The 13,056-nt window shown below is 44.3% G+C and overlaps 1 protein-coding gene across 2 annotated transcripts in view; it reads left to right on the top strand.

Annotated features, from left to right (window-relative positions):
* SMPD3 (sphingomyelin phosphodiesterase 3) overlaps positions 1 to 13,056 on the top strand; it is a 281,171-nt gene that overhangs the window by 250,959 nt on the left and 17,156 nt on the right. For both annotated transcript variants that reach the window (XM_063945731.1, XM_063945732.1), the window contains one exon: positions 6,095 to 6,170. In XM_063945731.1, the coding sequence (XP_063801801.1) occupies positions 6,095 to 6,170 (76 nt within the window). The remainder of the gene's footprint in view (positions 1 to 6,094; positions 6,171 to 13,056) is intronic.

The raw sequence follows: 13,056 nt of genomic DNA, 5'->3' as shown, positions 1-13,056 counted from the left end.
GGTTCTATTATATTCTTCATCTGTATCTGCCAGTGTAGTATGGGACTAATACGGTATTAGGGAGTAAAGGTGGCTTGGTCCTGGTATATGCTTCATCTGTATCTGCCAGTGTAGTATGGGACTAATACGGTATTAGAGGGTAAAGGTGGCTTGGTCCTGTTATATGCTTCATCTGTATCTGCCAGTGTAGTATGGTACTAATACGGTATTAGAGGGTAAAGGTGGTTTGGTTCTGTTATATGCTTCAGTTGTATCTGCCAGTGTAGTATGGTACTAATACGGTATTAGAGGGTAAAGGTGGCTTGGTTCTGTTATATGCTTCATCTGTATCTGCCAGTGTAGTATGGGACTAATACGGTATTAGAGGGAAAAGGTGGTTTGGTTCTGTTATATGCTTCATCTGTATCTGCCAGTGTAGTATGGGACTAATACGGTATTAGAGGGTAAAGGTGGCTTGGTTCTATTATATGCTTCATCTGTATCTGCCAGTGTAGTATGGGACTAATACGGTATTAGAGGGTAAAGGTGGTTTGGTCCTGGTATATGCTTCGTCTGTATCTGCCAGTGTAGTATGGGACTAATACGGTATTAGGGAGTAAAGGTGGTTTGGTTCTGTTATATGCTTCATCTGTATCTGCCAGTGTAGTATGGGACTAATACGGTATTAGAGTAAAGGTGGCTTGGTTCTATTATATGCTTCATCTGTATCTGCCAGTGTAGTATGGGACTAATACGGTATTAGGGAGTAAAGGTGGCTTGGTTCTATTATATGCTTCATCTGTATCTGCCAGTGTAGTATGGGACTAATACGGTATTAGAGGGTAAAGGTGGTTTGGTTCTGTTATATGCTTCATCTGTATCTGCCAGTGTAGTATGGGACTAATACGGTATTAGAGGGTAAAGGTGGCTTGGTCCTGGTATGTGCTTCGTCTGTATCTGCCAGTGTAGTATGGGACTAATACGGTATTAGGGAGTAAAGGTGGCTTGGTTCTGTTATATGCTTCATCTGTATCTGACTGTGTAGTATGGGACTAATACGGTATTAGAGGGTAAAGGTGGTTTGGTTCTGTTATATGCTTCATCTGTATCTGCCAGTGTAGTATGGGACTAATACGGTATTAGAGGGTAAAGGTGGTTTGGTTCTGTTATATGCTTCATCTGTATCTGCCAGTGTAGTATGGGACTAATACGGTATTAGAGGGTAAAGGTGGCTTTGTCCTGTTATATGCTTCATCTGTATCTGACTGTGTAGTATGGGACTAATACGGTATTAAAGGGTAAAGGTGGTTTGGTCCTGGTATATGCTTCATCTGTATCTGCCAGTGTAGTATGGGACTAATACGGTATTAGAGGGTAAAGGTGGTTTGGTTCTGTTATATGCTTCATCTGTATCTGCCAGTGTAGTATGGGACTAATACGGTATTAGAGGGTAAAGGTGGTTTGGTTCTATTATATGCTTCATCTGTATCTGCCAGTGTAGTATGGGACTAATACGGTATTAGAGGGTAAAGGTGGCTTGGTTCTATTATATGCTTCATCTGTATCTGCCAGTGTAGTATGGGACTAATACGGTATTAGGGAGTAAAGGTGGCTTGGTTCTATTATATGCTTCATCTGTATCTGCCATTGTAGTATGGGACTAATACGGTATTAGAGGGTAGACGTGGTATGGTCCTGTTATATGCTTCATCTGTATCTGCCAGTGTAGTATGGGACTAATACGGTATTAGGGAGTAAAGGTGGCTTGGTTCTATTATATGCTTCATCTGTATCTGCCAGTGTAGTATGGGACTAATACGGTATTAGAGGGTAAAGGTGGTTTGGTTCTGTTATATGCTTCATCTGTATCTGCCAGTGTAGTATGGGACTAATGCAGTATTAGGGAGTAAAGGTGGCTTGGTTCTATTATATGCTTCATCTGTATCTGCCAGTGTAGTATGGGACTAATACGGTATTAGAGGGTAAAGGTGGTTTGGTTCTGTTATGTGCTTCATCTGTATCTGCCAGTGTAGTATGGGACTAATACGGTATTAGAGGGTAAAGGTGGCTTGGTTCTATTATATGCTTCATCTGTATCTGCCAGTGTAGTATGGGACTAATACGGTATTAGGGAGTAAAGGTGGCTTGGTTCTATTATATGCTTCAGTTGTATCTGCCAGTGTAGTATGGTACTAATACGGTATTAGAGGGTAAAGGTGGCTTGGTTCTGTTATATGCTTCATCTGTATCTGCCAGTGTAGTATGGGACTAATACGGTATTAGAGGGTAAAGGTGGTTTGGTTCTGTTATATGCTTCATCTGTATCTGCCAGTGTAGTATGGGACTAATACGGTATTAGAGGGTAAAGGTGGCTTGGTTCTATTATATGCTTCATCTGTATCTGCCAGTGTAGTATGGGACTAATACGGTATTAGGGAGTAAAGGTGGCTTGGTTCTGTTATATGCTTCATCTGTATCTGCCAGTGTAGTATGGGACTAATACGGTATTAGAGGGTAAAGGTGGCTTGGTTCTGTTATATGCTTCATCTGTATCTGCCAGTGTAGTATGGTACTAATACGGTATTAGAGGGTAAAGGTGGTTTGGTTCTATTATATGCTTCATCTGTATCTGCCAGTGTAGTATGGGACTAATACAGTATTAGGGAGTAAAGGTGGCTTGGTCCTGTTATCTGCTTCATCTGTATCTGCCAGTGTAGTATGGGACTAATACGGTATTAGAGAGTAAAGGTGGCTTGGTTCTGCTGTATGCTTCATCTGTATCTGCCAGTGTAGTATGGGACTAATACGGTATTAGAGGGTAAAGGTGGTTTGGTTCTATTATATGCTTCATCTGTATCTGCCAGTGTAGTATGGGACTAATACGGTATTAGAGGGTAAAGGTGGCTTGGTTCTATTATATGCTTCATCTGTATCTGCCAGTGTAGTATGGGACTAATACGGTATTAGAGGGTAAAGGTGGTTTGGTTCTGCTATATGCTTCATCTGTATCTGCCAGTGTAGTATGGGACTAATACGGTATTAGAGGGTAAAGGTGGCTTGGTTCTGTTATATGCTTCATCTGTATCTGCCATTGTAGTATGGGACTAATACAATATTAGAGGGTAAAGGTGGTTTGGTTCTGTTATATGCTTCATCTGTATCTGCCAGTGTAGTATGGCACTAATACGGTATTAGAAGGTAAAGGTGGCTTGGTCCTGTTATCTGCTTCATCTGTATCTGCCAGTGTAGTATGGGACTAATACGGTACTAGAGGGTAAAGGTGGTTTGGTTCTGTTATATGCTTCATCTGTATCTGCCAGTGTAGTATGGGACTAATACGGTATTAGAGGGTAAAGGTGGTTTGGTTCTATTATATGCTTCATCTTATCTGCCAGTGTAGTATGGGACTAATACGGTATTAGGGAGTAAAGGTGGCTTGGTCCTGTTATATGCTCCATCTGTATCTGCCAGTGTAGTATGGGACTAATACGGTATTAGAGGGTAAAGGTGGCTTGGTTCTGTTATATGCTTCATCTGCATCTGCCAGTGTAGTATGGGACTAATACGGTATTAGGGAGTAAAGGTGGCTTGGTCCTGTTATATGCTCCATCTGTATCTGCCAGTGTAGTATGGGACTAATACGATATTAGAGGGTAAAGGTGGCTTGGTCCTGGTATGTGCTTCATCTGTATCTGCCAGTGTAGTATGGGACTAATACGGTATTAGAGGGTAAATGTGGCTTGGTCCTGGTATGTGCTTCGTCTGTATCTGCCAGTGTAGTATGGGACTAATACGGTATTAGGGAGTAAAGGTGGCTTGGTCCTGGTATGTGCTTCGTCTGTATCTGCCAGTGTAGTATGGGACTAATACGGTATTAGGGAGTAAAGGTGGCTTGGTCCTGGTATGTGCTTCATCTGTATCTGCCAGTGTAGTATGGGACTAATACGGTATTAGAGGGTAAAGGTGGTTTGGTTCTGTTATATGCTTCATCTGTGTCTGCCAGTGTAGTATGGGACTAATACAGTATTAGGGAGTAAAGGTGGCTTGGTCCTGGTATGTGCTTCAGCTGTATCTGCCATTGTAGTATGGGACTAATACGGTATTAGAGGGTAAAGGTGGCTTGGTCCTGGTATGTGCTTCGTCTGTATCTGCCAGTGTAGTATGGGACTAATACGGTATTAGAGGGTAAAGGTGGTTTGGTTCTGTTATATGCTTCATCTGTATCTGCCAGTGTAGTATGGGACTAATACGGTATTAGAGGGTAAAGGTGGCTTGGTCCTGGTATGTGCTTCGTCTGTATCTGCCAGTATAGTTTGGGACTAATACGGTATTAGAGGGTAAAGGTGGTTTGGTTCTATTATATTCTTCATCTGTATCTGCCAGTGTAGTATGGGACTAATACGGTATTAGGGAGTAAAGGTGGCTTGGTCCTGGTATATGCTTCATCTGTATCTGCCAGTGTAGTATGGGACTAATACGGTATTAGAGGGTAAAGGTGGCTTGGTCCTGGTATGTGCTTCATCTGTATCTGCCAGTGTAGTATGGGACTAATACGGTATTAGGGAGTAAAGGTGGTTTGGTTCTGTTATATGCTTCATCTGTATCTGCCAGTGTAGTATGGGACTAATACGGTATTAGGGAGTAAAGGTGGCTTGGTCCTGGTATGTGCTTCATCTGTATCTGCCAGTGTAGTATGGGACTAATACGGTATTAGAGGGTAAAGGTGGTTTGGTTCTATTATATGCTTCATCTGTATCTGCCAGTGTAGTATGGGACTAATACGGTATTAGAGGGTAAAGGTGGTTTGGTTCTATTATATGCTTCATCTGTATCTGCCAGTGTAGTATGGGACTAATACGGTATTAGAGGGTAAAGGTGGTTTGGTTCTGTTATATGCTTCATCTGTATCTGCCAGTGTAGTATGGGACTAATACGGTATTAGAGGGTAAAGGTGGCTTTGTCCTGTTATATGCTTCATCTGTATCTGACTGTGTAGTATGGGACTAATACGGTATTAAAGGGTAAAGGTGGTTTGGTCCTGGTATATGCTTCATCTGTATCTGCCAGTGTAGTATGGGACTAATACGGTATTAGAGGGTAAAGGTGGTTTGGTTCTGTTATATGCTTCATCTGTATCTGCCAGTGTAGTATGGGACTAATACGGTATTAGGGAGTAAAGGTGGCTTGGTCCTGGTATGTGCTTCGTAGGCATGCGCACTGCAGACATGTTTTCCTTTTGAGTGGCTGCGTGCGCCGACCCACCCCCCGTTCACATTGACCCACAACAGCGCCACGCCGCGATTGACAGGCAGAGGCGTTCACAGCCATGCGATCCAATCGCATTGGCGCGGCACGCATCTGCAAGAAGGGACCAGCGCTTGTGCATTGGCGCCAGCAAAGGAGAAATTGCGGTCGTATCGCTTTGTGATGCGGCCTGAATAACCCCCATTATGAGGTTATACAGGTTGAGTATCCCTTATCCAAAATGCTTGGGACCAGAGGTATTTTGGATATGGGATTTTTCCGTATTTTGGAATAATTGCATACCATAATGAGATATCATGGTGATGGGACCTAAATCTAAGCACAGAATGCATTTATGTTTTATATGCACCTTATACACACAGCCTGAAGGTAGTTTTAGCCAATATTTTTTATAACTTTGTGCTTTAAACAAAGTGTGTGTACATACACACAATTCATTTATGTTTCATATACACCTTATACACACAGCCTGAAGGTCATTTAATACAATATTTGTAATAACTTTGTGTATTAAACAAAGTTTGCATACATTGAGCCATCAAAAAACAAAGGTTTCACATTCTCACTCTCACTCAAAAAAGTCCGTATTTCGGAATATTCCGTATTTCGGAATATTTGGATATGGGATACTCAACCTGTATAATGTATATATTGTCATGATTTTATATAATGAACAATGGTTCACAAGAATTAGCTGCTTTCAAAAAATGGGCATTCTGGCACGGAGTCTGCATTTCCGGCTTCTCGCAGCCGGTCTCATTTATCCCCATGTTGGGAAAATGCAATGTGTCATTCTGAGAAAATCCAAGAACAATCTCCTAAATATTATTCCCTGTATCTGATGTTTTAGGTGCAGGTGGGGACCATTCCTCAGGACCAAAGAATTGTGGGATATGTCTCCTGCACTCACCTGCAGGCTTTGGCAGGTAAGTCACTCATCTCTACTTACATTCTGAAATGACAGAGTTCATATAGAAAATAATGAAACATTACTCAAAGCTATCTGCAGGATTCCGGGAGTCGCTATAAAGAACAGCCTGACACAAACATTGCTGTCTCTACTTCGGGATCCGGTCTCTAGGTCGACAGTAACTAGGTCGACACTATCTAGGTCGACCACTATTGGTCAACAGTAACTAGGTCGACACGTTTCTAGGTCGACGGGTCAAAAGGTCGACATGCGTTTTTCACGTTTTTTTCTTCTTTTTTTGAACCTTTTCATACTCAACGATCCACGTGGACTACAATTGGGAACGGTAATCTGTGCTGAGTGCAGCGGTAGCGGAGCGAGGCACCTTGCCCGAAGCGAGGGGGACAAAGTGCACTAATTGGGGTTCCCGGTCACTCTACGAAGGAAACGACACAAAAAAACCATTAAAAACTCATGTCGACCTAGGGACCTTGTCGACCTAGTTACTGTTGACCAGTAGTGGTTGACCTAGACACTGTCGACCTAGTTACTATCTACCTTCATACCACACCCCTCTACTTCAGCTGTGCGCCCAATCAGCTGCCAGACCCTCCATTGGTTACTAGTCCTATGGTCTGGCTCCATCCCCAGGCATGTCACCATCTTTGTGCAGTGCGGAGCGTGGCCCCCTGTAACGTGGCTTCCTATTTTCCACAACCTGAAAATGTTATTGAAATTTAATGACTTTATTATTTTCTTACTGCTGTTCATGTTCTCATCAGTGTCTCATACCTGTTCCGGTGGTCAGTGACTAGAGCAGTGGTCGGCCATCTTATGTTATCAGTGCGCCACCTAAAATCTAGTTAAGCTAAGCACACAGTTCTACATATATATATATATACTAGGCAGATTGTCTGGCACTCTCCAACGGCTATCTGAGCATGGCTCTTGCTCCGGTGCCCTCCCATCCAGACTGGACTGTCTGGGTATATATGAATTGCAAAAAACGAGGCGGCACTCAGGAGGCTTGTAGTGAACAGGTGAACTCTGTCTAAGAGGACTTTATATATATATATATATATATATATATATGTGTATGGGATGCGCTTATGTGACCGGCGGTCACACTACAGACACCGGGATCCCGACATCTGAAAATCCCGCCGGTCAGCACGATGACCAACAGGGACTATTGCTACTCGTGGGTGTGCACGACACCCATAGAGTGGGAATAGAACCTGTGGCGAGCCACCGAGCCCACAAGGGGCTTCACTGCGCTCACCTCCCCCTCCCCACACGCCAGCCATGCAACAGCCAGGATCCCTCCGTCGGTATTGTTGACTGTATTGTTGACCGCCGGTCACACATACCCAACCCCTTACACAGACAGACAGACAGACAGACAGACAGATAATAGAGAGATAGATAGATAGATAGATAGATAGATAGATAGATAGATAGATAGATAGATAGATAGATAGATAGATAGATAGTGGCAGCAGGATCAAAAAGTTGGTGGCAAGACCAATACACAGGCCTCTCTTATAGGTAAATTGGTAGATTTCGGCTTATTGGTGTTTGTGATCAGTATGAATATAAAAAAAAAGACTCTATTGATTATAAAATACTGGGGCCTAAGTGTGAAGGTGGATACACACTGATAGATATATCTGCAGATCAACTGACCGGCAGATATATCTATGGACGGATCAGGCAGTGTGTTGAGCATACACACTGCCCGATCCGTCGGGGACTGACGTCATGAACTGGGCGGGCGTGAGTTCAGCTGTCAGTCACCGCCGGCTGCCGCAGCATGTGTACGGGCGGTTGGCCGACCGCCCGTACACACACAGCGACGTGCCAATATATCGGTAGATATATTGGCTGTCGGCTGTGCTGCGGGGCCGACGCGATATGTCTGTGAACGACGGAGTTCACAGACATATCGGCTGTACACACTGGCCGACGGACCCGCGATATAGCGGCCGCTCAAGAGAACGGCCGATATATCTGTGTACCCACCTTAAGTCTGGAGGTTACATACCTGTACTAGCTTTTAAATCTTCAAAAATGTTTGTTAGGCCACATTGAACTGTTCTGCATTCTGCATTCTGGCACCCATGCTGGAGGTTGCTGATTATAGGACTAGAGCACATGTACCGATCCAGTGTTGCCAGGTTGGCAAGTTCAACAATGGTACTGACGCATACTTACCTACTCTTCCGGAACCTGCAGAAGACTCCTGATTTTTTAGGTAGTCTCCCGCACCCCTGGAAGAGTGGATATTTCTCCAGCACCCCGCCCTTTTCCTAGTGAAGTGGGAAGAATAATGCAGATAAACGCGGGTCTGTATGGAGGGGGCGGGGCCATTATGATGTATTTCTATGGTTCATCAGGCCCCGCCCCTATCACCTGCCACTTGCATCTGATCTCCGGTCTTCTCCCGGAGAGATGATAATAAGCTTAGGCAAGTACTGATGGCAGAGGTAATGGGGGTTATTCTGACCCGATCACACGCTGCAGTTTATCGCAGCGGTGCGATCGGGTCAGAACTGCGCATGCGCCGGTGCCGCAGTGCGCCCGTCGGGCCGTTACGATCGCTGCTGCCTGATTGACAGGCAGAGGCAGTCGCTGAGCGGGGAAGGGGGGCGCAGGCGTGGCCAGACCGAACGGGGGGCGGGCCGCAGTGGCCACGTGACATCACACGCAGCTGCTGCGGGCCAGGGAGCGATGAGTAGCTCCTGGCCAGCACGCTAAAGCTGCGCTGTTCGGGAGCTACTCTTGAAGTGCAAAGGCATCACCACTGTGCGATGCCTTTGCACTTCTGCGGGGGGCGGGGGGCGGGCGGCACTGACATGCGGGGCAGGATATCCCTGTGCTGGGCGTCCCCCCCGCATGTCAGTGTGAATAATCGTAGCTGTGCTAAATTTAGCACAGCTACGATCATCTCGGAATGACCCCTATATGCATATCGGCAAAAAAATTTTGACTACCTAAACTAACTATGACCTTAACTGAATATAACAGCATCGAAAACTAGTATTAGGGGTAATTCAGACCTGATCGCTTGTCTGATTTACACGGTGTGTACTTCCCAACACTGTATAAGCAAATTGTACCGATATCTTTCCAAATATTATATGGTTCCTTTAGGATCAACTTAGATTTCTCCCTCTAGCTCTAGTAACGTCAGTTTTCCCATCCACGTCACCCACACCTCTCCCTGTCTAACAGCTATGCCAGGGATACCTCCAGCCAAAGCCGGGGAGCAGTGTTTGGATTCCACGGGGAGAACACAGACATGTATTTACATTACTGGTCCCTGCTCTGTGACTTTGTTTGGGTTCCCAAAGAGAAATATGAGCAGGGAATATAGTGAGTGATGTTCATGTAGCAGAGCCACTGACATTAAACAAAGCAAGTGTGTGAGATACTGTTTGCAGCTGTGTGTGGTCCAGACCAGAGTGTCTCATCCTACTTGTATTATGTGCAACCAATGTGATGGTCATTTGCTACTGAGTAACCCCTATTGTGCATAACGTTCTCCGAAGTTCCCTCTAAAGTGCATACGTTTATTCCAGGTAACCCTGCATGTGTATTATTGTGTATCATTGTTTGCTAGATAAACCCTTTGATTTTTGGCCAAATTGATGGGTGCCCTGGAAGGGATCCTACGTATCCCTCTCCCTGTGCTTTTTTTGATCTGTAGCCTATTGGCTAGATTGGCTCTTGCCAGTGTAGATGGCATTAGCTAACAGGCCAAGCTCCGGAATGCAGCTGGGTAAATTTGTCAGGAAATCAGCCGCATAGCTTTCTATGGGGGCTACTTTTGCAGTCGAAACGGGGGACCGCAGCAGATATCTCTGATCCCCTATAGATAATTCAAGGGAACACAGGGATTTTGGGGGTTATCTCCCAAATATGAATTAATAAATAAGCCCCTTATGTCTGTAAATAATTTAACGTTTAATTTGACTGGTGGATGGAAATTGACCTTGAGTCTGACTGATGTATCCTTGTTCGTATGTTTACCATTGGCTGGAATCCTTGTTCGTATGTTTACCATTGGCTGGAATCCTTGTTCGTATGTTTACCATTGGCTGGAATCCTTGTTCGTATGTTTACCATTGGCTGGAATCTTTGTTCGTATGTTTACCATTGGCTGGAATCCTTGTTCGTATGTTTACCATTGGCTGGAATCTTAGGCCCTCATTCCGAGTTGATCGCTCGGTAATTTTCATCGCATCGCAGTGAAATTCCGCTTAGTACGCATGCGCAATATTCGCACTGCGACTGCGCCAAGTAATTTAACAATGAAGATAGTATTTTTACTCACGGCTTTTTCTTCGCTCCGGCGATCGTAGTGTGATTGACAGGAAATGGGTGTTACTGGGCGGAAACACGGCGTTTTATGGGCGTGTGGATCAAAACGCTACCGTTTCCGGAAAAAACGCAGGAGTGGCCGGAGAAACGGAGGAGTGTCTGGGCGAACGCTGGGTGTGTTTGTGACGTCAAACCAGGAACGACAAGCACTGAACTGATCGCAGATGCCGAGTAAGTCTGAAGCTACTCAGAAACTGCTACGAGGTGTTTAAGCGCAATATTGCGAATACATCGTTCGCAATTTTAAGAAGCTAAGATTCACTCCCAGTAGGCGGCGGCTTAGCGTGTGTAACTCTGCTAAAATCGCCTTGCGAGCGATCAACTCGGAATGAGGGCCTTTGTTCGTATGTTTACCATTGGCTGGAATCCTTGTTCGTATGTTTACCATTGGCTGGTATCCTTGTTCGTATGTTTACCATTGGCTGGAATCCTTGTTCGTATGTTTACCATTGGCTGGTATCCTTGTTCGTATGTTTACCATTGGCTGATATCCTTGTTCGTATGTTTACCATTGGCTGGAATCCTTGTACGTATGTTTACCATTGGCTGGAATCCTTGTTCGTATGTTAACCATTGGCTGGTATCCTAGGGGGTAATTCTGAGTTGATCGCAGCAGCAAGTTTGTTAGCAATTGGGCAAAACCATGTGCACTGCAGGGGGGGCAGATATAACATTTGCAGAGAGAGTTAGAATTGGGTGGGTTATTTTGTTTCTGTGCAGGGTAAATACTGGCTGCTTTATTTTTACACTGCAATTTAGATTTCAGTTTGAACACGCCCCACCCAAATCTAACTCTCTCTGCAAATGTTATATCTGCCCCCCCTGCAGTGCACATGGTTTTGCCCAACTGCAAAAAAATGTCCTGCTGCGATCAACTCGGAATTACCCCCCTTGTTCGTATGTTTACCATTGGCTGGTATCCTTGTTCGTATGTTTACCATTGGCTGGTATCCTTGTTCGTATGTTTACCATTGGCTGGTATCCTTGTTCGTATGTTTACCATTGGTTGGTATCCTTGATCGTATGCTTACCATTGGTTGGTATCCTTGTTCGTATATTTACCATTGGCTGGTATCCTTGTTCGTATGTTTACCATTGGCTGGTATCCTTGTTCGTATGTTTACCATTGGCTGGTATCCTTGTTCGTATGTTTACCATTGGCTGGTATCCTTGTTCGTATGTTTACCATTGGCTGGTATCCTTGTTCGTATGTTTACCATTGGCTGGAATCCTTGTTCGTATGTTTACCATTGGCTGGTGTCCTTGTTCGTATGTTTACCATTGGCTGGAATCCTTGTTCGTATGTTTACCATTGGCTGGTGTCCTTGTTCGTATGTTTACCATTGGCTAGTGTCCTTGTTCGTATGTTTACCATTGGCTGGTATCCTTGTTCGTATGTTTACCATTGGCTGGTATCCTTGTTCGTATGTTTACCATTGGCTGGAATCCTTGTTCGTATGTTTACCATTGGCTGGTGTCCTTGTTCGTATGTTTACCATTGGCTGGTATCCTTGTTCGTATGTTTACCATTGGCTGGTATCCTTGTTCGTATGTTTACCATTGGCTGGTATCCTTGTTCGTATGTTTACCATTGGCTGGTATCCTTGTTCGTATGTTTACCATTGGCTGGTATCCTTGTTCGTATGTTTACCATTGGCTGGTATCCTTGTTCGTATGTTTACCGTTGGCTGGAATCCTTGTTCGTATGTTTACCATTGGCTGGTATCCTTGTACGTATGTTTACCGTTGGTTGGTATCCTTGTCCATATGTTTACCATTGGTTGGCATCCTTGTTTGTGTATTTACCATTGGCTGGTATCTTGGTTCGTATGTTTACCATTGGTTGGTATCCTTGTTCGTATGCTTACCATTGGCTGGTATCCTTGTTCGTATGTTTACCATTGGCTGGTATCCTTGTTCGTATGTTTACCATTGGCTGGTATCCTTGTTTGTGTATTTACCATTGGCTGGTATCCTTGTTCGTATGTTTACTATTGGCTGGTATCCTTTTTCGTATGTTTACCATTGGCTGGAATCCTTGTTCGTATGTTTACCATTGGCTGGTATCCTTGTTTGTGTATTTACCATTGGCTGGTATCCTTGTTCGTATGTTTACTATTGGCTGGTATCCTTTTTCGTATGTTTACCATTGGCTGGTGTCCTTGTTCGTATGTTTACCATTGGCTGGTATCCTTGTTCGTATGTTTACCATTGGCTGGTGTCCTTGTTCGTATGTTTACCATTGGCTGGTATCCTTGTTCGTATGTTTACCATTGGCTGGTATCCTTGTTCGTATGTTTACCATTGGTTGTGAATCCCTGGTCTAGAGGATTCTCAAATTAGCAGAAAGTAACAGGTCAGCATGCAGTCCCTCTGTATGTGTCTTACTACCTCCTCTATTACACAGGATATTAACAAGAAAGGACATACACAGGCTGTTATTAGCGTACGTCTTGATTACTAACACAACACGCATCATTACAGAACATTTTGTCATATTGGACGAGATTATTGTGCAC

This window comes from Pseudophryne corroboree, chromosome 11, assembly GCF_028390025.1.
Source record: "Pseudophryne corroboree isolate aPseCor3 chromosome 11, aPseCor3.hap2, whole genome shotgun sequence".
In the NCBI taxonomy this organism is placed as follows: Eukaryota; Metazoa; Chordata; class Amphibia; order Anura; family Myobatrachidae; genus Pseudophryne; species Pseudophryne corroboree.
The sequence above is the reverse complement of the archived record's forward strand: the minus strand, read 5'-3'. Positions and strand labels throughout refer to the sequence as shown.